Genomic DNA, 27016 nt, shown 5'->3' on the forward strand with positions numbered 1-27016 from the left:
CAAGAAGCACTGATTTCTTACATGAGATCGTCAGTGTTCTTGCAGAAATTCAAGCGGTCAGTGTAGACAGCCGGCAAGTTTTTCCGCAAAAGCACCTGCTTTTGCGGAAAAAGTTGCCAGTCTAGACACAGCCCTGGTGTCTGTAGAGCAACATGATCTACTGGGGCAAAGGAACATTTACACTCTGCCCTCAGATCTCTTTAGCATGTTGGAAGTCAGTTGTTTGGCATGCTGTCTGTGTTTTCCTGAGGAACACAAGTGGGAGAAGGAAAACGGCAATTTAACAATTTATAACCAAACCAAATTTGAACAGAATTTCAAAGGACAAGTAAAAGACATTATTCTAGCCTCAAATCTTTATCCCTGTCCAATATGAAGGATCTGGTGCAAACAATGGTGGGGTTAGAGAGGCTCAAACAAGAGACAATCTTTTATAAAGGAATAAATAAAATGGTTGCTTCCATCTCCTTTCTATTATCAAAGCCTTTGTCAGTGCCTAGATTTGAATTACTCTGCTGCCTTTGAATTAAGCTAACTAAAACGTAAAATGAATAATAATCTAAAATATTCTGTCTTGACATATATCTCACTAACTTTCACTATAGGTATATTATACGCACACACACACAAGCATAAAACACACTTGCAGTTTTTCTTTACCTTTACAGTGGAATGAAAGCATGACACTTTCTGAACTTGCTTGCCACTATTGCATTCCCAAACCTGAATTCATTTATTAAGGAAATAAAAAGGGTCATAACATGTTTCTTTGCTCAGTTTAAAATTAATTGGCAGCATTTAAGAAATAAATGTAGACACACATGGGTTTTCCAAATACTAACATACTTTTCAAAATTTAGACACTCTGAAATGACACTGAGTTGTTCATTACCTAGTCATTATTTTTGTGGTAGGGACCATGTCTGCTTGCGAACAGAGGCGAACACAACAGAGCCCCAATCCTGATTAAGTCTTTGAATCCTACTATAGCCGGTCCCCAATTTACAGCCACCTCAACTTACAACCATCTGCACTTTACAAAGCGGTCGTAAATGCAGGCTCCAAGTTACGAACGCGATCTGCACTTACATTGCGACCGCGCTGTTCGTAACTGAATGGGTTCCGAGTTACGACCATTCTAAGTTACGGCTAAGCGTTTGGTGCGTAACGCGTTCGTAACTCGGGGACCGGCTGTATAATATAAACCAATTGCCACCCACTCTGCTGCCTGGCTCATTGTTCCCTTTAAAATCAGTTGAAACTTCTTAAGATTTAAGGATACAATAACTGTCCTATCAGCAGATGCAGTTAAAATCAAATAATTTTTTTCTTTACAAGCATCAGATGACGGAAATGCAGTGATAGCCGTAATTTTGTGTGTGTGTCCATGAAGCTCAAATAGTTTTTCTCCAGTCTGAAAAACAAAATGCAGCACGTGATGGGTAACATTTTCCAAAATCATCTAAATCCATGTGGAATTTTTGAAAGTGGGAACTCCTAAATCATTTTGGTACTACTGCAAATATTAATCCAAGACTGATTATGCCTAAATGAATATTACTATGAATGTAGGGGAATTCTAAAGGTCTATACATTTCATAACTGGAAACACTTCAATATTTGTTTAAGGTAAATATTTCAGAATTTAACTTCTGTATTTAAAATTGGGACATGAAAGGTTAACTGGTAAGCATTACCCTAACTGGGTGATGCTTACCAGTTCTGGTTAACCGATGGGGGCTGGAGCAGATCCCTGCCAACTAAGGACAAAGGGCTGCTCCAGACCAGGAGGAAGGGGACGGGGGGGAGGCACCGTGGACAGAGGCTGCTCAGGCTATTTAAATGGATAACCAATTAAACAGAATTGTACATTCCTACTTTAAATGGTTTCAGTTTTAGCTTACACATTAACCAATTTACTTCATTATATTCTATTGACATTACTGTGTGTGTTTTGCTAGCAAGTGAGAAAATCTGAAGGTTTTATTTTAAAACCATTTGACATTCTTTATTAAGAGTTTGTTACAATAGTGAGTTTCATATAATAAATGTCATCTATTATAATATGAGATTATTATAGCTAACCTACCTAACTGTTAATTAGGGATGCAGAGACAGCTGAAACTGTACCCTGATGAATTAACGTGAAATAAGAATGGTCATACTGGGTCAGACCAATGGTCCATCTAGCCCAGTATCCTATCTGCTGACAGTGGTCAAAACCAGATGCCCCAGAGGGAGGGAGCACAACAGGTAATCCTCACGTGATCCCTCCCCTGTCACTCATTTCCAGACAATCAGAAGCTAGGGACACCATTCCTACCCATCCTGGCTAATAGCAATTGATGGACCTAACCTCCATGATTCTGTCTAGCTCTTTTTTGTACCCTGTTAAAGTCCTAGTCTTCACCACATCCTCTGGCAAGGAGTTCCACAGGTTGACTATGTGCTCAGTGAAGAAAAACTTCCTTTTGTTTGTTTTTAAACCTGCTGCCTATTAATTTTATTTGGTGCCTCCCCCCCCCCCCCAGTTCTTATATTGTGGGAATAAGTAAATAAATTCTCCTTATTCACTTTTTCCATACCAGTCATAATTTTATAGACCTTGATCATATCCCCCCTTAGTCTCCTCTTTTCTAAGCTGAAAAGTACCAGTCTTTTTAATCTCTCTTCATATGGGACTCATTCTAAACTCCTAATAATTTTTGTTGCCCTTTTCTGAACCTTTTCAATGCCAATATATCTTTTTTGAGATGAGGCAACCGCATCTGTACACAGTATTCAAGATGTGGGCATACCATGGTTTGTCATATTTTGCTATAAGCATACAAGTGTACAGAAATAGAAAAAGAGATCTTAAAAGTTGGACATCCATAAGTTTTACATAGCTAATGTAATGTGCATTTTCCCAACTTGAATATTGATTCTCTCGCTCACACACAATTTTCTGTTACATATTACATGGCTATGAAATGTCTTCCATAATAAATGAAGTGCTTAACTGAAAGGCTACGTCTAGACTGGCATGATTTTCCGCAAATGCTTTTAACAGAAAAGTCTTCCGTTAAAAGCATTTGCAGAAAAGAGCGTCTAGATTGGCATGGACGCTTTTCTGCAAAAGCACTTTTTGCGGAAAAGCGTCCGTGCCAATCTAGACGTGCTTTTCCGCAAAAAGCCCTGATCGCCATTTTCGCGATTGGGGCTTTTTTGAGCAAAATAAATCTGAGCTGTCTACACTGGCCCTTTTGCACAAAAGCTTTTGCGCAAAAGGGCTTTTGCCCGAACGGGAGCAGCATAGTATTTCCGCAAGAAGCACTGATTTCTTACATGAGATCGTCAGCGTTCTTGCGGAAATTCAAGCAGCCAGGATTGACAGCTGGCAAGTTTTTCCGCAAAAGCAGCTGCTTTTGCGGAAAAACTTGCCAGTCTAGACATAGCCAAACTGTTCAGAAGAGAAGGAAGGAAAGCTGTAAGTTCATCTGTCCCTATTTTGTTACATTGTTGTAAATGTTATAATTTTTTCAAGATAGATTTATAAAAAGTTTAGTCTTAGATTTCTCTGCCTCACTAAAATCTGAATGTTAAACTTTTAGACTGGTGAACTATCTGCCTTTCTGTCTATTTAATAGCTGAGCTACTTACAGGGTATCTGTAAGCAGTTGTAAAAGGTAACCTCCAACTTACTCACAATCTCATCAAAAAATTGGAAGGTTTAGGGAGAAAACCTCAAAAATGCAGTATTGCTATAATAAGCGTTACTATTCAACAAAGCAGTTCTAAAAGCTGGAATAAGACCTGTACCATGCAAGCAAGTAAGAGCTCATTCCATCTTAGTAACTCTATGGTGGTGACACTGAGATCATCTTCTTTGTTAGTCCCCATTTGGGCAAAGATTTACATATGTGCTTTTCCTAACACAGGGGATGAGCAATAAGTGGCACACCAGGGTTAGCTTCTGGTGGGGTGCCAGACACTTTATTTACCTCTGTATTTACAGGTATGGCCTCTCACAGCTTGTGTTGGCCATAGTTTGCCATTCCCAGTTATGGTAACTACGGAAAGCGGTGGTCTAGCCTGTGCCACTTCCTGCAGCTCCCAGTGGCCAGGAATGACAAACCGCAGCCAACAGGAGCAAAAAGTTAAACTCATGCGCAAGCAGTTCTTAATATATGGGTACGGCTTCCAGGCCTGAGCCCCAGCACCTCTGGTTGGTAGCGTAAGTTATGAAAGTATATTTTAAAAACCTGCTTGAGCCCCCTTCCTCCCCTTCTTAGTTACAAATCAAGCTTTGTGCATAAGTCTTTGCAGGACTGGGGCCGCGCCATGCTGTCAGCTATTGAAAACATTTTAACTTGTGCTTTCAATACTTCACCTTGCATTGAATATTTTCATACACATTTTCACTTCTCTTTAAAGACAGTTTCACATACTACTTTTCTGAAGCTAAAACATCCCAGAATTGTTTATTTTTCTTGGATTAGATGCGTCTATAAAACTCAACTTTTATTTGTTCTGTGCTAATGCTCTCTTGGACTGATTCTGAACTTGCACTAAACTGTACATTGTTATACAAACTCTACTAAACTTCAATGGACTGATTAATTACATGAGTTCAAGAGCAAAATCAGCCTCCAGCCCCATATTCCCACTCCTATCCACAGCCTTATTACAGTATGTAACCCTGTTAAAAACTAACCTGAGCATTCCACAGAAATACAATTCCATCATCTCCTGCAGATGCAAATCTGGTAAAGAACAAAGAAAACAAAACCTATTAAGACAGTGATAAATAGTATGATGCCCTGCACAAATAATCACTATTTAAACAGAGCAAATAATTTCCCTTATAAGGAGAGCAATCACTTTGATTTTACTAGTAATCAGAAGCATAAAAAGTACCTCTAAGCCCCAAAACTGCATGGACACCAAAATTATTGATTTCATTAAGAAAAAGTGAACTTTGTCACATTACACACTTTAATAGTCTTCTTCCTGAGACTATTCTTTAACATTGTTCTAAGCATTTTGTCACTATTCCAAATAGTAGCCTATACTACAGAATCAAGTCTTATTACTGATTAGATTCAATATCAGGAGCGGGGAGATAGAAGTCTTATATTGAATAAAGCCAAATCATGATTTATTAGCTTTCTCATCTAGCCAAGTAATTTAGAGAGCAGTATATATAGTCAGGCCAGGAGTGTATGAATCTTATACAATCACTTTTCTTTAAACCGACTTTGCAAAAGAACTCGCGAGAGGACTGTATGTCTGCAGCTGTGCATAACACCTGCTGAAATCCATCTAAAGGTCTTACCCTGCATCTACACGAGGAAAAACAGTTGAGTTTTGACTGTTTTAGCTAGCTCAAGTTACCTAAACACAACTAAACTTGGCCTTTTCCCTTAATTTCATAGTGTCTCAGTGAGCCCTGTATATACTAGCAGTTTACTGTCAGTTCAGCTGCACTATTGCTGAGTATGAGTTTTCCTAGTAATAGCTGTACCTGCTGTTTAAGGAAAGTGACCCCTTTTTCTGTTCTTTCAGTCAGCAAAAGATATGATGGGAAGATATCTCTTGACTGGGGATACAGCTACACTTGAATTTTTAGTTGTTCGAGGCTGCGGCACAGGATTAAACACAACTAAGCAACGTATGCTTGAACAAGTGTGTGTGTGTGTGTGTGTGTGTGTGTGTGTGTGTGTGTGTAAGTGTGTAGTGTTTACACAAACTTTTAGTCATGTTAACTAACACGATGGAAAATTAAAACCTACGCCTAATCAGAGAAGATGCAAAATTTCTGAAGGTGATGGTTGGAAGTGGAGGCTATGGGGGAAGAGGGAGAGAGAAGAGAGGTAAAGAGCTTTGTAAGTCTGCAGATATCTACTTTATATCTACAGATGTAAATAGGGATGTCTGCAGCTCATTTTTGCGGATACAGATGTGGATGCAGATACAAAATTTTCTATCTACATAGTGCTCTAAAGATGGCAGTAGATGTCCTGTCAAGAGTTTAAAAAAAACTCTAAAGGTGATAGTGATGAGAGATGAAGGGAAAGAATGCAATTATAACCCAGACCTTGAGTAAACTAAACCACAGCTATTTTAGCTACCATTAATTAAAAGCAGAATATTTCATAGCTAGAAATAATTGTCAGGACTTTCATAGGCAAAGCCAAATTGTGACAATGCAGCTTTGCTAACCAAAATAAAAAGATTAACAAAACATTAAAAAAGAAAGCAATCAATTAAAAATACTAACATACGTCTTATTGTTATTATTAAAAATATCAAAATTACTTTGCTAATAAAGCTATTTGATAAAGCTTAAAAAATTGGTAACCCGGTAATAGTTACTATAAATAATGTGTTTTTATAAAAGTTAGCTATACAAAATTAAATAAAATAAACATCATGGAGCAGTCTGAGGGAGATTTTCTTTAGGCAAGGAACTAACCCCTAAACTATGGAAGAAGGTCCTCCAAAAGCCCAGCTCATGATCACTTGAACCCAAAATCAGAGATGTTTAACTACATTTGGGGTGTTCTGAACATATTGCATATATGCATGTGCCCTTAAAGCTTAATAAAGTAATTTTAGGTAAGTGTTCTGGTTTGTATCAATCATTTATTTAAAAGAAAAGCTGTGTCCCCATTGAGTTACTCCTGACACTGCCTTAAAAAAAATAAATTAAAAAAAAAGTTAATGCTTTTGGTTAAAAAAACCCAGGGTAACTGATTTGGAGAGCCAGCCTGAAGTGATGAAGAGGAGTGACGATGGGTACAATTTGATATGCAATATGGAGGAGTTGGCAGAGCAGGGTGGCAACCAGTAAATTTCCATGTTGTCGTCTACAAGTTGATATAAAGATACATTCTGTTTCTGGGATTCAGGCTGGTACTCTGATCAAGAAAGAAAGTATGTAAACAAACAAAAAAGGAATATCTAAAAAATGAAAATGATTTTGGGTAACAGCTTGACAGATTTTGTAAAAAAATACACAATAATGGACTCTAGAAGACTTTAGCTTTCACTGGCTCTTGGGCATTCCTGCAGCTCTGTAAGCAAATGGTATCAATAATAGTCACCTTGATCAAAGTGAGAAATAGTCCATCAGCCCGAACAAAGACAGCACTGGTCATAATATGTCATGTGTTATTCTAGCCAGTCCTTCATTCACCCATTGGCCAGGCTGTCAATGGCACCGGACACTTGATTGGCATAGTGCACTTGAAGCCCAGAATTCCCTCAAAATACTGGGATTACAAGTGCACCCATCTCACCCACTTATTGATAACAGTACATAAATAGATCAATTAAAAGATAAGAGTAAAGGATTTAGAGAGAGAAAAAAGGTCTGAAAGAAAATAACCTAAAAGCAGAATCAGATAGCCTTTGGGCTACAGCCCTGATTCGGGCATCACAAACAGTGGCACTGCAGAAACAAATGTGTGACAGAGAATAAAAAGCTGGAACAGGAAGTACAGGCAGTCCCCGAGTTACGTCGGATCCGCACTTACGAACGGGGCTTTTCTCGCCCCGGAACTTGCAGGCGGCGGGACCACCCAGACGCGCAGTGGTCCCGCCACCGCGTCCTCCAGGGCGAGAAAAGCTGCTCCGGGTGTCCCTGGTCAGCAGACCAGGGACACCCCGAGCAAAGCCGCAGAGGCGGCGGGGTCCCGCGCCTCCAAGGCTTTGCTCCGGAGCAAAGCCGCAGAGGTGCGGGACCCCGCCGCCTCTGCGGCTTTGCTCCGGGAGTCCCTGGTCTACACGGGGTGTCCCTGGTCTGCTGGGAGGGGTCCCCAGCAGACCAGGGACATCCCGAGCAAAGCCGCAGAGGCCGTAGGGTCCCGCGCCTCTGCGGTTTTGCTCGGGGTGTCCCTGGTCTGCTGGGGACCCCTCCCAGCAGACCAGAGACACCCCGAGCAGACCAGGGACACCCGGAGCAAAGCCGCAGATGCGGCGGGGTTCCCGTCTCCAAGGCTTTGCTCTGGAGGAAAGCCTTGGAGGCGCAGGACCCCGCCGCCTCTGCAGCTTGGCTCCGGGTGTCTCTGGTCTGCTGGGGACCCCTCCCAGCAGACCAGGGAGACCTGGAGCAAAGCCGCGGAGGCGCGGAACCCCGCCACCTCTGCGGCTTTGCTCCGGGTCTTCCTGGTCTGCATACGCAGCTAGTGCGTCTCCCCCCCCCCAGCAGACCAGGCTTTTGTTGTGGACGCCTGGGGTAGAGCAGCTGAGGTGCTGTCGGGTTGGTCCTGGGGGGGCCTACCCGGCAGCGCCCCAGCTGTTCTGTCCCAGGCTCCAGATTCAGCTGCTGTTGAAACTGATCAGTGGCTGATTCCAGGAAGCTGGGGGCAGAGCAACTCTGCCTCGGGCTTCCTGTAGTCAGCCCCTGGTCAGTTTCAGCAGCAGCGGCTGAATCTGGAGCCAGTTCCGAGTTACGTACAAATTCAACTTAAGAACAAACCTATAGTCCCTATCTTGTACGTAACCCGGGGACTGCCTGTATCTGAGTTGCAAAAGCAGAACCTTACTGAAGGAATCCTAGGATAAGACCTAGGTGTAAAAGACAAAGTTGTAGTCTTAGGGTGTGTCTAGTCTACATGCCTCCTTCGACGGAGGCATGTAGATTAGCCAGATCGGAAGAGGGAAATGAAGCCGCGATTAAAATAATCGCGGCTTCATTTAAATTTAAATGGCTGCCCCGATCTGCCGATCAGCTGTTTGTCGGCAGATCGGGGGAGTCTGGACGCGATGCCCCGACAAAGAAGCCTTTCTTCATCGACACAGGTAAGCCTCGTGAAACCAGGCTTACCTGTGTCGATGAAGAAAGGCTTCTTTGTCGGGGCATCGCGTCCAGACTCCCCCGATCTGCCGACAAACAGCTGATCGGCAGATCGGGGCAGCCATTTAAATTTAAATGAAGCCGCGATTATTTTAATCGCGGCTTCATTTCCCTCTTCCGATCTGGCTAATCTACATGCCTCCGTCGAAGGAGGCATGTAGTCTAGACACACCCTTTGAGCCATGTTGGGAGAGTAGAAGGGAATACTGGCGTTGATTCGAGGAAATTGTAGCTTGGGTGGAGACTTCTATCCTTCCTATAATTTACAAGAGGAATAATCCCCTTATACAATGGTTTGACAAACTATTTTGCAGAAGGGTTTTAGGACCAAAATGTTTGCTGAAGCAGTATTTATAATTTTTTAGGGTTTGGGTTAGATTAATTACCAATTTTTATATTGATGTGAAGTATATATGTCCTGACTAAATTGATTACAACGGGCTTTAAAATCCATACTTTTATGCCTTTTATATTACAGGGGTTTTGAAAATGCTATATTGAACTGCATATTAATCATTTTAAGGCAAAAAAATAAAGAAAAAGGCCTTTCCATATACAGAGGATGATGCTATTGCCACTGAACTGGTAGAGATTCTGTAGTCATCAGCATATAACATTTGCAATACAACATTGCCAGTTCTCATTCATTCCATGCTAAGATTTATTTTAAGTTCAGACCTTTTAATTTTACTGAAGTGGGGTTATATTTATTTTTCTGCAGTGTTGGGTTATTGTTATTTGTTGGATGCTCTCCCTCACCTTGAACCCAATAGGTTTCAAACTGACACTACCAAAGGAACAGATCTACAAACTAAACAGACAAAAGTCGAATACAGGAAACTATTTCTAAATTTTTTAGAACTTCCATGGTTAATAATTTAAAACAGAAAACAATACAAACTTCCCCTCTGTATATAGTGGGAATTACCACTAGATATTTAAGTAAACATATTTTTATTTAGATGTATTTGGGCATAAAATAGGCCTTTGCATTTTTAACAATGCTTTGAGCACCCACTTGAGGCTTGGCTATTTGCTTAGGGCTTGCTGGAAGAGGACACATGGGCGTTTTGGTTGGACATTAGGAAAAACTTCCTAACTGTCATGGTAGTTAAGCACTGGAATAAATTGCATAGGGAGGGATCTCTTGAGGTCCTTTCCAGTTTTAGTATTCTATGCTTTTATTGGGGAGTGGACAACAGATATTCCCAATGCTGCAAAACCCAAACTAGTGCCAAAACCACCTTTTCAGAGAGGGTGAGTTCCTTCTTTACCTCACTTAAGAGACATGTGCCACAGGGCTGAGTACTATACCATGGTTCTGATTGAGTACTGATCTTTTCTCCCTCTCAGTAGTTGCCAGTTGCAGCACAAACAGCTGTTCCACAAGAGGACAGACAAAGGCTGGAGTCTGAACAAGAACTTATTTTAACTGAACCAAGGCTTCCTGCTATCAAGAGCCCTAGTCCCACTCTGCTTCCTCCTTTAGCAATTAGGGAATATAGCAGTGGTTCCCAACGCGGTGCCCGTGGAGCAATCTGGGCTGGCCCTGCCCCCGGGCGTGCGGCAGGTGCCAGCCCCGGGCGCGTGGGTGGCCCCAGCCCCGGGGTCATGGCACATGCCGGTGCCGGCCCCGTGCATGCGGCGCCAGGGCGGCCCCTACCCCGGGGTCACGGCACTTGCCAGTGCCAGCCCCGGGTATGTGGTGCATACTTGGCCCCGCCCCCAGGCACATGGCCCGTGAGCGGCCCCGCCCCCGTACGCTCGGAGTGTGAGCGGCCCCGCCCCCAGGCGCCTGGCAACCCCAAAACGTTGGGGACCACTGGAATATAGCATTGGTGCTGTGTGCACTGTAACTATTATTCTGATACTCCTCTGTGAGAGCTTCAATATGCACTATATTAATTAAAACAAATAGACTGAGTACAGACTACAGATTCACCTGCCAATTTCACAGGAAAATTCACTAGCTAGGCTTGTGTTCTGTATCTGGTGCAGGCTATTATCAGAGGTTTCAGAACGTCATAATGGAGAAAATAGGGAGTAACCTGCCTATTGAGGAAGTTTCTTTCTAATCCTAGGCACTAGTGGTTGGTTTATGTTTTGAAGAGTGATTATATTCCTGCTAATTATTCATACAACTATCTAATCCTTTTTTAAACCTACTTAGTTCTTAGACATTGTAATCCTGACATAAGGTATTCTATGTTGCCTTTCAAACGCTGATGTTTTCTTGCTGTTTTATTAAACAATTAATAGGTAGGCCTAATGCATCTTCTTCTTACTTGCATTGTTTTATATATATCTCTATCACGTCCCCTCTTCATCTCATGTTTTAATTAAAGAGACTTAATCTTTTCAATGTCCTCTCATTTGGAAATCTTTTCATGTCTCTACTAATAATGGTTTCCCACCTTTGGGTACCTTCTATTACTGCTTTATCTTGTTTGAGACAGAGTGGCTAGAATTAATCACAAGTGTCAGCCATTCACGCTTCATATGTGACCACTTTGAATGTAGGATCCCCTCCTCCAATTAACAGTGGGACACTGACACCTGAGCAAAGATCTGAAAAGAAACCTAACCTTTTAAGAAGACATCTGTAATTCATCAAGTATAAGATGTGTACAGTGGCTTTTTAAAGGGATTTTTTTTAAATATAAAGATTTACTGTAGAACCAGCCGCTCTACTGATATATTTTGTTCACCAAGCTGGAGTTTCATGGGTCACCTGATTCTTTTCCAGTCATGATCACCATCCTCTATAACCTTGTCTGCTTCCTGGAGGAGCAAGGACTGGTCAAATGAGCAACACAGAAAGCTATTCTTAAAATGTGTTATGAACTCGGTTTAGTTTAATATGTCAAATGCTAGAGTATTACATGCAATTTTATCTCAGTCCATTTTTTGGAAGCCTCTTGCTGAGGCTTACCCTTCTTTAGTGATCTTCCAATCAATATGACCCTCACTTCATGTTCAAAAAATAAGAGAGAAACAAAGAAAAAATCAGCTGTCTGTTAGGTTGATACAGGATTTATTTAGTATCTTCAAAAACCAATCTGAGAGAATTTTCCACTCACTGGTTTTAGCCGAGCCACCGAGAAAACAAGAAAATCCTTCTGCAAAATTCTCAATAAGATGATATTATCTAAAGACCTGAAGCGTGAAGCCTGGCTTACAACAGTTAACAAAAAAACACAATGGAATAACTGCAAAAACTAAATAAAAACATTTCAGAAGCTGAGTAACAATACTAATTGTATTGAAAAGATCAGGAGAAAATTAGCTATTTATCAATGCAGCCATATTAAATAAAAAATCTAAAATAACTATCCAGTGAAGCAAACTCTTCTAAACAGCTCAAACTCTCAGGGTATGTCTACACTATAGCTTATTTCAAAATAATGCATCTAGACACAAAATGCATTTCAAAATAGCATATTGCTACAGGCAGTCCCTGGATTACGTACAAGATAGGGACTATAGGTTTGTTCTTAAGTTGAATTTGTATGTAAGTTGGAACTGGCTCCAGATTCAGCTGCTGCCACTGAAACTGACCAGGGGCTGACTACAGGAAGCCGGAGGCAGAGTTGCTCTGCCCCCAGCTTCCTGGAATCAGCCTGATCAGTTTCAGCAGCTGCTGAATCTGGAACCTGGGACAGAACAGCTGGGGCGCTGCCCGGTAGGTTCCCACAGGACCAACCCGGCAGCACCCCAGCTGCTCTACCCCAGGCGTCCACAACAAAAGCCTGGTCTGCTGGGGGGGGGGCACACTAGCTGCTTCCCTTCCCCCCCCCCCAGCAGACCAGGGAGACCCGGAGCAAAGCCGCAGAGGTGGCGGGGTTCTGCGCCTCCGCGGCTTTGCTCCGGGTGTCCCTGGTCTGCTCGGGGTGTCCCTGGTCTGCTGGGAGGGGTCCCCAGCAGACCAGGGACACCCGGAGCAAAGCCGCAGAGGCGGCGGGGTCCTGCGCCTCCAAGGCTTTCCTCCAGAGCAAAAGGGAAAGGGCATTATTAATGTGAAAGGCAATTCTAGGATATCTGTGTGATTTGTAAAGCATACATCATCCTCTAAAACAGGAAAGTAATATCCCCATTGTACAAGAAATTGAGGCACAGATAGTTCCTCTTAGACGATGGGTATGTCTGGACTGCAGAGTTTTTCTGGGATACCTGGCATCCCAGAAAAACCTTACCACATCCTTTTCGGAACAGTTTCCAAAAAGTGGGCGCATTATTTGGGAATCCCTGTATTCCTCATTTTATGAGGAATAATGGATCTTCCGAAATAGGCGGTTTTTCTCACATTTGGCCCGTTGTAGGTGGGCCAAATGTCGGAAAAGCATCTTTCAAAAAAAAAAAAAAAAAGGCAGAAAAAGGGACTCAAATTGTAGATCGAAATTTGTGTATCTTTTTCCCGGAGGAAAAAAACGAGTGTGGACATTGACTTTGGTCAAGCCACATAGGCTATGTGACTGTTATAGGAGCAGATCCAGAAACCTAAAACGTTCAAAATGCAAAAGTTGCAGAGGGATGTTTATATTCAAACCAAAAGGTGATTTCACTGAAATGTAATGTCTTACTAAATATGTTTCCATTCATTTAGATCTAAATACCCTGGTATTTGGTTTCTGGCAAAAAATAATTAAAATATTTCCTGATTTTCATCAGACTCCCACTTATGTATTACTTAGGATTAAATGCAATAATTAGAAAAACAATCTTACCTGTAATCATCTATTTTTACTAGAAATCTCACTATATCATGATGACCTTTCAGTACAAGGAGCTCAGTGTAGGGATTCTGTATTTGTTCTTCACCTAAGCTCTGTACAGATGATTTCTAAAAATTCATCAAGAGAAATGAATCATGAGTACTTCAATTTGTATATACATAATTCATCTCTAATTAAGTCTTTAGCCATATGTACCATCGCAGGTGCCAACTTCCCCTCTAACCAGAGAATGCTCAGCCCCTCTGCTTCACTCCACCCTTTTCCCCAAGCCCCCATCCTGCTTCTTTTTCTCCTCTCTGCTCTCCCAGCACACCTTATCCCTGCTCCTATTCCTCCCTTCCAAAGTCTCCCAAATTCTGCAAAACAGGTGTTTTACTCTGGACAGGAGAAGCTAGGAGGGAGGCAGAGGAATTGGTCATCAGGGCCATAAGAAGGCAAGAGGTGCTGGGGAGAGAGGGCATAGGGGAAGCTTGGTTGCCAGTGTGCGCTAAGCAAGCACCTGCTACTTTTTCCTGTATGTGCTCTAGCCCTAGAGCACTCATGGATCTAGCACCTAATACGATTTGTTTGTGAAAGTAAGCAAAACTTAGTTCCAAACATGAATTTAACATAACTGTCAGTTCTCTTAATGGAAATTATAACTAGGAATTGCCTCCTACTTATTTGTTAGGTAGATTCTTTTATGGAATGTACTCTAATTTATACTATAACATTTAAACTGGTTTAAAAATAATAAGCAATAGTCCCTTGTTGTTTTAACCATCATGTCAAATAATGAGAATAAGCAACTGGTTAACAGTTATTGTCTGGAATCCTCTTCTCATCTCAGTAAACTGTTTTTAGATGTCTCAATGAACAGCATTTTTTTCTGTGAGATCTGTAAACTAGGGCTGTAAGCAACTAGTCAACTAATCAACTATCTGATAAGCAAATGCTTATCAGATAGTCAACTCGACTAATCGCTCCCCCTCCCCTTGCTGTTTCTCCCAGAGAAAGGCAGCAAAGAGGAGGGAGCAGGAACTGGTGCTGAGGGGAACCAATAAAGCCAGTTTTCACCAGCACCATCTCTGCAGGTGGCAGGGAAGGCAGAGGCACAGAGGGAAACGGCACAAGCAGGGACAGCTTCAGTCCAACTCACAATGGTTCCCACCGCGGGTGCTTCAATTTTCGAAATGCAGGAAAAAGCAGAAGTGCTGCAAGTAGCACGGGGAGAGCAGGGACTCTAGTCCAACCCAAGGCTCTGAGAGGCAGCAAGGGGGGGAAACAGGAGCTGGTGCTAGGAGGAGCCAACTTAAAAGTCGGTTTCCCCCAGCACCATCTCCAGGGTGCCACTTGCAGCAGGGCAGCGGGGGGGAGGGAGGATAGGGAACTCTGCTGTAAAGCAGCCCCTGTCCAAAAGGGTCCCAGCAGGGAGCTGGGCCTCCCCCAGACAGGGGTGGTTGCTGCCAAGCAATCCCTGTTCATGGTGGCAGCCCTGGTTGCCACGAACAGGGGCTGGTGCCAGAGCATTCTGTCAGAGCCACAAACAGAGGCTGGCAGCAGGTAGGGGCTGTTGCCTGACTAGCCCCTTCCATTTGCAGCCAAGAGGAGCTGCGGGAAGTGGTGTGGGCCAGGCCACCGTTCCCAGCAGCTCTTACTACATTTAAAATACAGAACCACAGCACAGATGGCTCCAGAGTTGGCATGAGCCAGCACTGTGGCTCTGCAGAAACGATTATCGACTAATTGTATAGTTGATGGAAATTGTATCGACCATACAACTATCCAATCACGCTTTAACATCCTTACTGTAAACCCTATGAGACAGTGTTTCTCAAAGTGGTCCGCAAAACCACTTTGAGAAATCTGTTAACTGGCCGCACCATGGCCACTGTGCAATTCTTGTTTTATTAGGTATTACTGCTAGTTACCTTGAAACCTGGTGGCAACTATGTGATGGTACTCTCACTGTTACAGGTTAATTTTACTAGCAAATAACTGGGCTCCTTGGGTTTGATACCCAACTCAGTGAGGTTTGGCTATACCCATAGCCATAGGGACTGCTGAGCGCCTTAGACTTGGCTCTTTCCTGATTGGACAAAAATATTAAAGGACAGTTCTATTCCAACTGCTACCTACTCGTGGCACCATAACAAGGGGTCTCAGTTAATTAACATTGTTGACCTTTAAATTGTCAATATTACAAATCTGAGTCAACATCCCCAATGGGAAGAATGGAGCACTTCACACCTGAGAGTTACTGTTTCAGTCTATGTACAACTCCGGCATATATCTCTGCATTGGCTTTGTACATGGGCAGGAAATGGAGTTATAGATGGGAAAGAAAGTGAAGAGTAGAGTAATGAAAACACTAAGGACCCAGCCCACTAAGTGTCAGGTTGAAGAACCCAAGTCCCAGTTTTAAGTTCTGCTGTGAACCGCAAAACTCCCCCTGAATCCTGTAGGCCCCTATACTCTTTATATCTAAATGTTCAACATAAAGATTCCTCTGAACCTAAGTTTCCACTGCTGGGCATGCACCCTGCTGTCTTACTCTAAGCACATAGACATCTACTTCCTGCCGAAGCCCCAGAACATTTCATAAACTGAGAGAAAATTGGTGTATGTCCACCTAAGTCATGCGCAGGGTCTAGCCTGTAAGCATGGTCTGTTTCCACTTATTGTATCAAGTCCCATTCAAAATGATCTGGAGCACATTTTATAACTTTTAGACCAGTAGCTAGCACTAGCCTGGAATTTAGGAGACCCAAGTTCAATTTCCCCTCTGCCCAACCCCCCACCAAAGGAAGACCCCTCTTCAAATAATTTCTCCTCCATCTTTCAGGAAAGAGCTCTACCTATTATGATGGAAGATAGTCTAATGCGAGGCTCCTGCAGTCATATAATCATAGGATTGGAAGAGACCTCAGGAGGTCATCTAGTACAACCCCCTGCTCAAATCAGGACATATCTCAACTAGTCAGTTTCTCCTATTGAATCTGTGGGCGAACAAGAAAAGAACTGCAGGATGGGGGATGAAACTGGACCTTCTTTCACCTTCCCAGAGGGTCTTTCATCTAAGTCCCCTAAGCACTGGACTAGAGGCATTCTCTCTCTCTCTCTCTCTCTCCACAGTCCAATGTCTGCTTTATTGTGGATAAATACAGTTATGGACTATCTACGGTAAATTGTTAAAGCCCAAATATCCTCTTTAGGTATACAAGTCTAATGCCCATTTAAATCATCTCATGTACCGTAGAACCCTTTTATTTCAAACCCTTCTTTGTAAAAACCTTCTATATTCAAATTTTCAGTTCTGCCCCCAGTTAGCATCCCTCCCCTCCCCAGCCTCTCCATTTTCCGAATTAATGCCTCCTTCCCCATTCCCATCTTATTTAAATATTCATCTTATTTACTATTACAGCACAACTATTGGCCTATTCACGATTGGGGTCCTCTTGCATTAGGTTTAGTTTAGGCACCTCCATTTCCATTAATTTCAAGGTGGGGTGGTACTTAAATCCTTTAAGAAGCTAAGTCACAGTAGTGCTAGCTAGCTCCAGTGTCAAAGGAGCCAGGCTTGATTTGAATAGGGACTTCAAGTTGTGCCCCGCAGAAGTTGGTAAGGCTTGTGTTACACGCACTAGTATTTCGGGTGCCTTTCAGCCTCCATTAGATCTGAAATCTTGGCACGTTTCAGGGCAGGGCTCGTGACTGGTGAGAGAAGCTTGTTCCTCATGGAGCGCGGGAAGCTGGGTCAGAGCCACCGGCCTGAGAACTTCTGCAAAGTGAGAAAGGAGCCTGACCTCCGCGCCCCGCCTGCCCCTCCCCCTCCGCCCCCAGCCTGAGCCTGCCCCACGCACATTCAGCCCCGCCCAGCCTGCCCTGTCCCGTCACCCCCCGCCCCGCCCACTCCTGACCCCGGCCCGCCCCTCCCCTCCCCTCCCCCCAGCCTACCCCTTTTCAGTTCACTCGCACGCTCCGCTCCCTCCCCCCAGCGCCAGGGGTGCTGCCGCTGCCGCTTTACCTCGGCGAGTCCCTGCGGCTCCCGGCCGCCTCCCATCAGCCATCGCAGCATCGGGAGTCCCGTTGGGCCGGAGTGAAACCAACGCGGGGGGGACGCTCAACAGCACTGCCCCCGGACACTTGGAGTTTGTCCCTCGCTGCCTCCCGTACGCGAGGCTGGTAGTGCCTGGGAGCAAAGCGGCTTCCGCGCGCCGCCCTGCGGCACCAGCTCGACCATAGGAAAAGTCCTTATCAATCGATATCCGCACCGCGACCGGGCGGCCGTGCCTCTGTGGCTTCCAGCCGCGTCTGCCGCCCTCCGTTCCAGAACCAGGCAAAAGGCTGAGAGTGCCGAGCAACTGATCGGCCCGTTCTTCAGCTCCGTCCGCAGCTATCTAGTGAGCAGCTCATCTGAGAGTTTCTGCAGCCCCATGGTCGTTGCCATCAACTCCCCCGAGCCCTCCTTTGCTTCTGCAGTGCCCTCCCTGAGAGGGGGAGAGCTACCCTGCGTACACTTCCAAACGAGACCACACCACTGATTTATGCAAAGACTTGTTTGTATTCTTCACCATCTCTGTTCTTGTGCAGCTAACAACTTGGCTACCGGTCTACTCTGAGCAGAGAGTTGCCCTTAGCTGGCTACTCTACAGAGCCATACAAATCTCTTTCTTGAACTAATACCGGTCGTTTAGGCCCCTATAAGCGCTATGAATTTAAGTAACACTGCTGTGTTATCTTTATATGATAGCATGGCAATTATCAAATGCTAGCCTTTTAATAGTGACCAATTTACGAATCAAAGGGAAATGTATTTGGGTCTGCAATGAGATGTTACACCTTGCAAAAAGTAAAGCTGATGTGTATTGGTGAAACTTGAAGGAGTTCAAAATAAAGTATGGCACCTGATCTTTAAATATGACACAACTGTATTTTCTCATCATTATGCATGTGCTAATTGCTCGAGTGTCAACTTTAACTATAGTTCCAAACTTTTCTGAATTGCCTGGAAAATGGGAAATGCTGGGAATGGGACTGTTTTCAATAACACGGAAAGGAAGGAGACAGAGAGTGAAGGCACATGGAAGGGACAGGCACAGAGAAAAGGGAGGTGAAATTTAGAATGGCCACTGCGGACAGCTGCAGCACCAAAAGAGAGGCCAGCAGGACTGGAGCTCCACCATATTGCCTGTCTCCAGATGGAGTAAGGAGCTCCACCCCCAAACCTGGAGCTTGTCTCCCTCCCACAGAGAGCCTACAGGACATGTAGGGGGAAACTATTGGAGGTGTGAGCAGCCCCCGGAGCCTGGACCCCACCCAGTCAGCCTGCAGGCCACAGAGGGTTTGCTGGAGGCCAGGGGCAACCCCTCGAGCCTTGTCCTTGCCCCAGACAGCCTGCAAGGTTGGGGCACTGGAGGCCAGGGGCAGCCCCCCAGAGTTTCACCTGCCCCCAAAGACAGGCTGCAGGGGGCAGCTGGAGGGGGGCAACCCTCACAGCCTGGCCCCTCCCCAGACAACCTGCAAGAGAGCTGCCCCCCCAACAGGCTTCAGGACAGCCATTGCCCCAAGCAAGGCCCCCCCCTTGGAGCAGCTGCAAGCCAAGAGGGGCAGCTTCATCCTAGGGGCTGCTTCCCAGCTCCCTGTCCTGACACACCTGCCCTGAGTTCTGCCCTTCCCACCTGCCTTGACTTCTGCACCCCCACTCCCTTCCCCATGAGCCCTCCCATCTCCATCCCCCTGACCGGAGGCCACCCACCACTCCTTGTCTTAATGCCCCCACATACCTCCCAACTCTCTGCCCTAAGCCTCTCCTTACCCCCGAACCCTCCCTCTAGCCTTCATTTTCCTTCATTTTTTAAAAATACAATAATTGAAATAAAGCATGTGCATTTTTCATTTTATTTTCCACAAAAAACAGTCCTTCAGTTAAAGACCCAAACAACGTTAGGTTAAAGTATATGAGTGTCTGCACAGGATCTCTTGTCAGCTGGTTTATTAATATGGTACAGGAAAAGGTTCTATACCACAGGTACTCAAAATGTGGGTTGGGACCCATTTCAATGGATCACTAAGGCTGGAACCCAGGACCAAACCCACAACCTGAGCTCCACCACTCAAGGCCAAAGCCCAAGAGCTTCAGTCCTGCACAGGAAGGCCAAGCCCTTGGGCAGCTTTGGCCCTTGGATGCCAGGCCCTGAATTTGTTGGATCTGATAGACCAGTGCCTTTTGTCTTATAGCTTTCCTTGACTTGCCTTTGTCAGATCCATAATTAGAATTCTAATTTTTAATTCCCTCCTTAAACTAATATAGGTTGAAGCTCTGTAATCTGGACTTCCCTAGTCTAGCAACACCCATGGTCTGGTATCGTTGGTGACCCTGTGTGTGCTCCAGGGCTGGAGAACTCAGGGGGAAAACCAGAGATGGGACCAAGAGTATTGCCAGACCAGGGAAGAATGGAACCCCAATAGTCCAAGCAGGAGAACCCCAGGGATTGATGGCTGGAACAGGGGAGACCCAGCACCCCAGAGCCCAGAGTAATGTAGCCCCAGGGACGAATGGTCTGAGCTGCAGAGCCCTGGTGGCCAGGAGTGGAGGGGCCAGCCACTGGCACTGGAGGAGCTGGTTGCTGGGAACAAAGGGGCCAGCACTGACTGCTCCTGGTTCTGCAAATTCCCTAGTCAGGTCCCAGGTCTACTGGATCAAGGAGATTCAACCTGTACACACTCTGTTTCCCGGTTGCTAATTTCCTTACTGTTAAACTATTTTTGAATGAGCTTAGAAATTCTGTGCTGGTTTTGTAAAAGATTTCTCGCCACCAGTTTCAAACAGTGAATCTGTAGACACTTCATGGACACCAAAGAACACCAATGTAGAAAAATATTAAATTGAACTTCCTGTATGTATCCCTAATGCCTTTTCATTCATAATTACAATATCTGTATACAAGTGATGACAGAAATGTCCCAGAATGTAGTCTATTGCCTGATTTAGATGCAGATTTTTTATTTAATGACTTATCATCCACCACAGTCAGTCAACAATGGATCATATTACGGTTCTATACAATACGAACATGGCACTTTTATTTGCTCACCATGTTGTCCATGAAACAATCATTAATAATATGAAGCTGTTCATACAGTCATCTGCAATTCTATTAATAAAGTTCATGTCAGGTTAGTTTACTGTCAGCATTTAGAAATTTACACAAACAGACGAGTATAATTGGTACACAAATGAATATGCATAAACAACATGTACGTGTATGCATAGTTATATCTAACGCTTTGTCTGCACTAGCACTTTTGTCATTTGAGGTGTGAACAAAACACACCTTAACGAATAAAATGTTACCAACAGAAGCACCAGTGTAGATAGCACTGTCGGCAAGACAACGTGTAAGGGGTGGTTTAATTATGCTGACCAGAGAGCTCTCTTCTGCCAGCATAAAGCAGTTACGCAGTAGACCTTAAAGTAGCATAGATGCAATGGAACAGCAGTGCTATTGTAAGGTCTGTAGCATAGACATAGTCTTATATAGACACAGAGTATATCTAATGTGATAGTTGAGACCATTATTGGACAAATTATGTTTTTTCAGTTGGTGTGTTGTCTGCCACCATGTTACAACTTTCTCACATTTTTGTGGCTGATATTTGTAAAAATTGTGTAGAGAATAATAATTTTTTTACTGTAGATTGTGTGAGAGCAGTTTAAAGAAAGTACATAGAGACATTTGGAGTCTTGCTTATTTTTGAAGTGCTTCGAGTTAATTTTGGGGAAGAAGCACCAAGACATTTTTTCTTTCCACATGATTTCTCTAATTCCAGATGTATTTTTATGGTCTAATCTGCTGCATTTGAGCTTCAAAATCTACACCTAATCCAGACAATCCTTTTACCTTCTTTCTAAATAAAAATATGAGGTAAAACGTGTCTGCAAAAATACCACACTCCACTAGTATCAAATAAATCCAAAACATTTTACATGTTAGAGAAACCAAGGTTGGAAAAGATCTATTCAGCCACACAAATAGAATATATCAATGCAGGGGTGGATGAGAGTGCCGGAGGCCCCCCCCCCCCTTTGACATGGCGCATGCATGGGGCTTCTGCAAGCACGGGGCCTGGAGCAGCCGCCCCGCTTGCCCTGCCCCAAATCCGCCGCTGTCTCAATGGGAAGAATAATGGTTGTATGTCAGTCTGGACAATAGATTTCTTAACTCTCCACTAATTCCACTGTATGCACATCCAGGCTACGTCTACACTGGCATGATTTTCCGGAAATGCTTAAAATGGAACAGTTTTCCGTTATAAGTATTTCCAGAAAAAGCGCGTCTACATTGGCAGGATGCTTTTCCTGAAAAGCACTTTTCCAGAAAAGCATCCGTGCCAATGTAGACGCGCTTTTCCGCAAAAAAGCCCCGATCGTCATTTTCGCGATTGGGGCTTTTTTGCGGAAAAGAAATCTGTGCTGTCTACACTGGCCCTTTTCTGGAACAGTTTTCCGGAAAAGGACTTTTGCCCGAACGGGAACAGCATAGTTTTTCCGGAAAAGCACTGATGATATTACAGTAGATCGTCAGTGCTTTTCCGGAAATTCAAGGGGCCAGTGTAGACAGCTGGCAAGTTATTCCGGAAAAGCAGCTGATTTTCCGGAATAAGTGGCCAGTGTAGACACAGTCCAAGTGTTGTCTACCCAAAAAGGTCCTCTTTTTATTTTTTTATATTTTCTTGATGTCATCTTGCATTTGTCATAAATCTCCAGGTGCAATTACAATACGTTTAAAAAGTACCAAAATCAATTATACAAAATTACTGCAACAATACATGACACTGACAAAAAAGAATGTTCCCACATCTGTAAAAAGAAAATAATTATCTTGACTTAATCCACCCACCCTAGAAGAGTTTAAATAGTGTATTCTTCATAAGTTCATATGCTGCGTTCTCTAGTGTAGCATCAGAGCACCTTCTGGTTGTACATGAGACAATGTTACTGACATCTGTCATTTGTTCTCCCATCCTCTCCTCATTGGGAGAAGTATGTGCAGAGAAGTGTAGTATTTTAGTGGGATGTTTGGTCATTTGTGTTTAATGTATCTATTTCTGTGTATTTATATGAGATGGGGCAATGTCAAAAAAATGTGCCTTGTCTTTGTAGTGGTTAGATTTGTCCTTAGTTCCTGTGGGTGTTCATTTCAGATGAGCCCCATAGAAAGTTCTGTCTCCTGAACAAATGAACTTTTCCTTCATTTTAGAGAGTTGTCATGCAGAACCTTCATTCCAGAGCTTTACATATCCTGGGCCCAGGCTATGGAGCATCTTTAAATGAGGACAAAGACCTTAATTTGATTCAAAATTTTATGGGAAGACAGCATAGAGAGTGGAAGACAAATGTGATGCTCTTGTAGTAGCCTGTGTTATCGGGGAGGCAAGCTGCAGCATTCTGTACTACCTGAAATGTCCTAAATGCTGACTATTTCATACTGCAGCCTAGCTGAAGGATAATAAAGGCTTGAGGCCAGGTCACTGGAGATGGTAGACAATATTACTTGCGGATGCTATTATGTGAGAACATAGCATCTGTGAGGAACCCAAGACTATTCCTAAACTACAGACTGAATCGACAAATTGTGGGTGTGAACAGTTAAAGGAGATGGCTCTGTGGCTGCAAACTTTTCAAAATACTTTCTTCTCCCCACCATAATCAGTTCTGTCTTGCTTGGGTTCAGCTTGGACCAGCTATTCTTCATCCATGAACTCATCTTGTCCAAGCACTGAGCCATCTTGGTGGTAGCAGTATGGTTGTATCTGGTGAAGGATAGGCAGAACTTTGTGTCATCCGCATATAATTGGCATTTGAGACCACGTGGCCTGACCAAATCACCTACTGGCTACTTATAGATATTGAAAAAGAGAAGCGAGAGAATTGAGCCTCGTGGGACTCCACTGGTGAAGGATCTGGTGGTGGAAGTGCAGTTTCCCATCACTGCTTGTTGGATGTGCCCCTCCAGGAAGGACTCACACCATTTTGGTGCTTTCTCCTAGACCCTTCCCACCCTTCTCAGGTGAAATAGCAATATTTCATGGGTAACAGGGCTGAATGCTGTAGAGGGGTCCAGGAGGATGAGAACAGATGTCAATCCTCTGTCCATTGACAGCAGAATATTAATCATCACTGCCAATAAAGCAGTTCCAGTTCCATGTCCTGGCCTGATTCCAGTTTTTGCCAGATTTAGAACATGAGCTTCAACTAGATTAACTAGTCATTGGCCTTTGGCGATCTTCTCTATGAACTTGCTTCAACATGGAAGGTTTGGTTCTGAGAAGTAATTGGCTAGAACTGATGAATCTATGGGGGTTTTCTTCAATGTTAACTGAACTATTGCGTATTTTAAGGAGGAAGAGAAGATTCCTTCTCTGAAAGAAGTGTTGGCCATTTTGGTCAGGAGTGGCACACCATTTGCTTATGACTTTTTTCTCAAGCGAGGAAAGGCATCGGTTAGTTTCACAAACAATAAATATGATTGGGCTTTATAGTAGATCCTGAAGATCATTGTCAATTAAATTAATAGGGAAAGAAAGCTCACAGCCTAGGGACCCTCCTTATAATACACAGACTCAAAGGGTGAAATCTTAGGCCAGGATTTCAATTTAGCTGTATAAATCTTGGGACAATAAATCCTAAATAACCTCAGGTGATCTTATCTGTCAAGCAAGGTTCCTTCTAGGCTGTGCGGCAGCACAGTCCCACAGCAGCTTAATCAGCCCTGCCCTATCAGGCAGCTCCATGCACAGAGCCCTGAGCCCCTGGCTTGGTGGGGCTGATTAAGCAGCTGCGGGTCTGTGCTGCTGTGCAGCTTAGAGGGAACCTTGCTGTTAAGTGATAATACAAGAAAAGAGATGGCCTCTAGCACAGCCCAGTATAAACCAGTTTAAATAGCTTTATAGGGGGGAAACAAACTCCTTACATTTGTACTGACAAGTGAAAAGAAAGTCAGTGCAGCCTGTGGGGAACCAGAGAAACATGTTCCATGTTTGTCAGTTAAGCCAACAATTGATTACAGAGGCAGAAGAGACACCAGATTGTAATGCTTTTTAAAATGTGACCAAAGCTTACACATTTCAAACAACGTTCTCTCTGATTCATACCAAAGGCCAAGGGGAGAGAGAAGCTGTCTGTGAATGGGAATCGAAGGATAGGGGCAGAGTGACACTCAACAAAGACCGAAATGTGCAGTTAGCGCCAGGCTGGGAAAGAAGATCCCGGTGGTTTCTACCTGCTCATCAGCTTGATTCTGCACACTGTGGTAAATCAACCACTGAAAGATTCCCACATAGTTCCTTTAATGCAAATAGAATCCAATTTGTAGTCAGAAGAGGGAAAGTAACCAAAAACTGATTATAATTATGATTATAGGGCTCAAAAGAAGTATGTTTGCTATTTTACACCTCTCCTGCATAACATGCAAAACTGTATATAAAGAACACTTACTTTACTGAGTATTTTTGTTTTTTCAATAAAAGATGAGATGTAGAAAATGAAAAACTAGGGGTTTTTTTTGACATTTTATCTATAATTTTCTCTGTAAAATGGACACAACATAGTATGTAATGTTAGATTGATTGGGTCTAATGAAAAACAGAAATAGAAACAAGATTCAGTGTGTACTATTGCCAGGGGCCGAGGTGAAATGACAGGAGGTTTCCGTGCCGCGAGAAGCTAACTTATCTTTTAAAGCAGATCAAATCCTATAACCCCACACAAAGCCTTAGTAAATGGGCCTTGAACTGGGAACTTATGCAGTAAGAGTGAGGGATTGGAATCCTCCATCAGGTCAGAGAACACCTAGCCACTCCAGTAGCAGCTACACAACGCGCACATACATGAATTCATTGGCCACAATCTATGCCACCAAACCCTTACATGGTGATGGTGTACTCTGAAGCCCTGCAGATTTAATTGTAGTATGGTCTGTGCTGTATAGGTTCTTATACCATGTTTATCATCAAATTGTCTGATCACTGCTCTGCTGCCCACTTGTATGGAATCCTCACCACATGAGCTCCCCACAGCTTCCCCCTCTGTTCAGTGAGCATGGACTTTGTCTTCTATTTGTGTCCTTTGTGATTAGGTCTGATATATAATTATTTGGACTGAGTCCTGACCAATTTGATTTTCATAATACCTTGCTTTGCTTTTACTTGACTCTTTAAAGGGGGCAATAGTTCAGTGCAGATAAGCAATCAAGCTTATAGATGATTATCCAAAATATTAAAATTTCACAACTAGGAAAATAATGAGCTGGAACTCTCCTGATGATAAGGGGCTCTCGTGTCATATCTATTTAGGCCACTCAGCCTTTGGGCCAGAAATACCAAAGCGACAGCCTTTTTTATAGTAATTGGCCCTTTTTTATTTATATTATGGCAGCAGGTCAGTCAACATCAGGGCCCAATGTGTTTTGTGCTATACCAACATAGCAAAAGACAGTTCCTGCCCCAAACACAATGCAATCTAATTTAAGAAAAGATGCCACGAACAGTAGAAGTGAGGATAAGACCAATAGAAAGAGATAGTTACATAGATTCCATCTGTGCGCACAACTGGCCTGTTTCAAGATTTTAAAAAAATGTGTTTTAACTAGACCTGGCTGGAAAAATGCCAGCAAAACATTTTGTAATTAGAATTTGCCAACCGGATGAAATTAACATTTTTATCGAGATTGTTTGAGTCCACTGAAGTTCCAACCAAAATCAGACAGGAGTCTGTCAGAAACCTACTTGGTTATCTTGCCAGATCTTCAGCAGACTATCCAGCAGGCTGTTGGGGCGCTTAGGGGTTTCAGGTTTTAAAGCCTCTGGGAAGCCCACCCTGCAGACTTCTTCAGCATCAGAGATTCCAGGTCAGGGATAGATCACCATGCAGACTACTTCAGAGTTGAGGGTTGCAGGTCTCCTCCACATTCCCTTTCAGAGAGAATTTTGAATGTATGGGTTTTGTTCCTGATTATAATAAAATCAGATTTTGAAATACTGAAAACCTCCATAAAACAGAATTACCTCTCTCCACCTAACTATACAGTAGTCTTAACATTTAAATATGTAAAATATGTTATTGGTTTTCCCATCTGGTCTGAGTCATAGCCAAGCAGTATGGAAGTGCACAAAAATGAAAAATAATTATAATGATGGGGGAAAGTTAACCACATCTTTTATAGCTACAAAAATGTTCAAGTTTGGTTATAATTTATGGCAGAACTTCAGGTCAGTTCTTATTTTAGCTGGACCATTTCACGCATCCCTAATTTAAAAGCAGACAAAGGCATACCTTTGTAGCTGTTAGATGAATTAGAAATATGGTTGATTTGTTTCCATTTTTAATGCTTCTATTGGCTGAATTATCTAGTTAATTTGTGCTTGAAGATAATTTTCTGCCAGGAACCCAGCAGACTTT

At 43.4% G+C, this 27016-nt stretch overlaps 1 protein-coding gene across 1 annotated transcript in view; it reads right to left on the minus strand.

Moving 5' to 3' along the window:
- Positions 1-17867, minus strand: part of WDR41 (WD repeat domain 41) — a 46733-nt gene extending 28866 nt beyond the window's left edge. The window contains exons 1-5 of the mRNA XM_075932317.1: positions 17582-17867; positions 13567-13682; positions 4697-4745; positions 1283-1414; positions 661-723 (exon numbers count right to left, since the gene is read on the minus strand). Of these exons, the coding sequence (XP_075788432.1) occupies positions 661-723; positions 1283-1414; positions 4697-4745; positions 13567-13682; positions 17582-17632 (411 nt within the window). The 5' untranslated portion in view covers positions 17633-17867. The remainder of the gene's footprint in view (positions 1-660; positions 724-1282; positions 1415-4696; positions 4746-13566; positions 13683-17581) is intronic.
- Positions 17868-27016: the final 9149 nt, after the last annotated feature.

The sequence above is a fragment of the Pelodiscus sinensis genome, chromosome 6 (assembly GCF_049634645.1).
Source record: "Pelodiscus sinensis isolate JC-2024 chromosome 6, ASM4963464v1, whole genome shotgun sequence".
Lineage (NCBI taxonomy): Eukaryota > Metazoa > Chordata > Testudines > Trionychidae > Pelodiscus > Pelodiscus sinensis.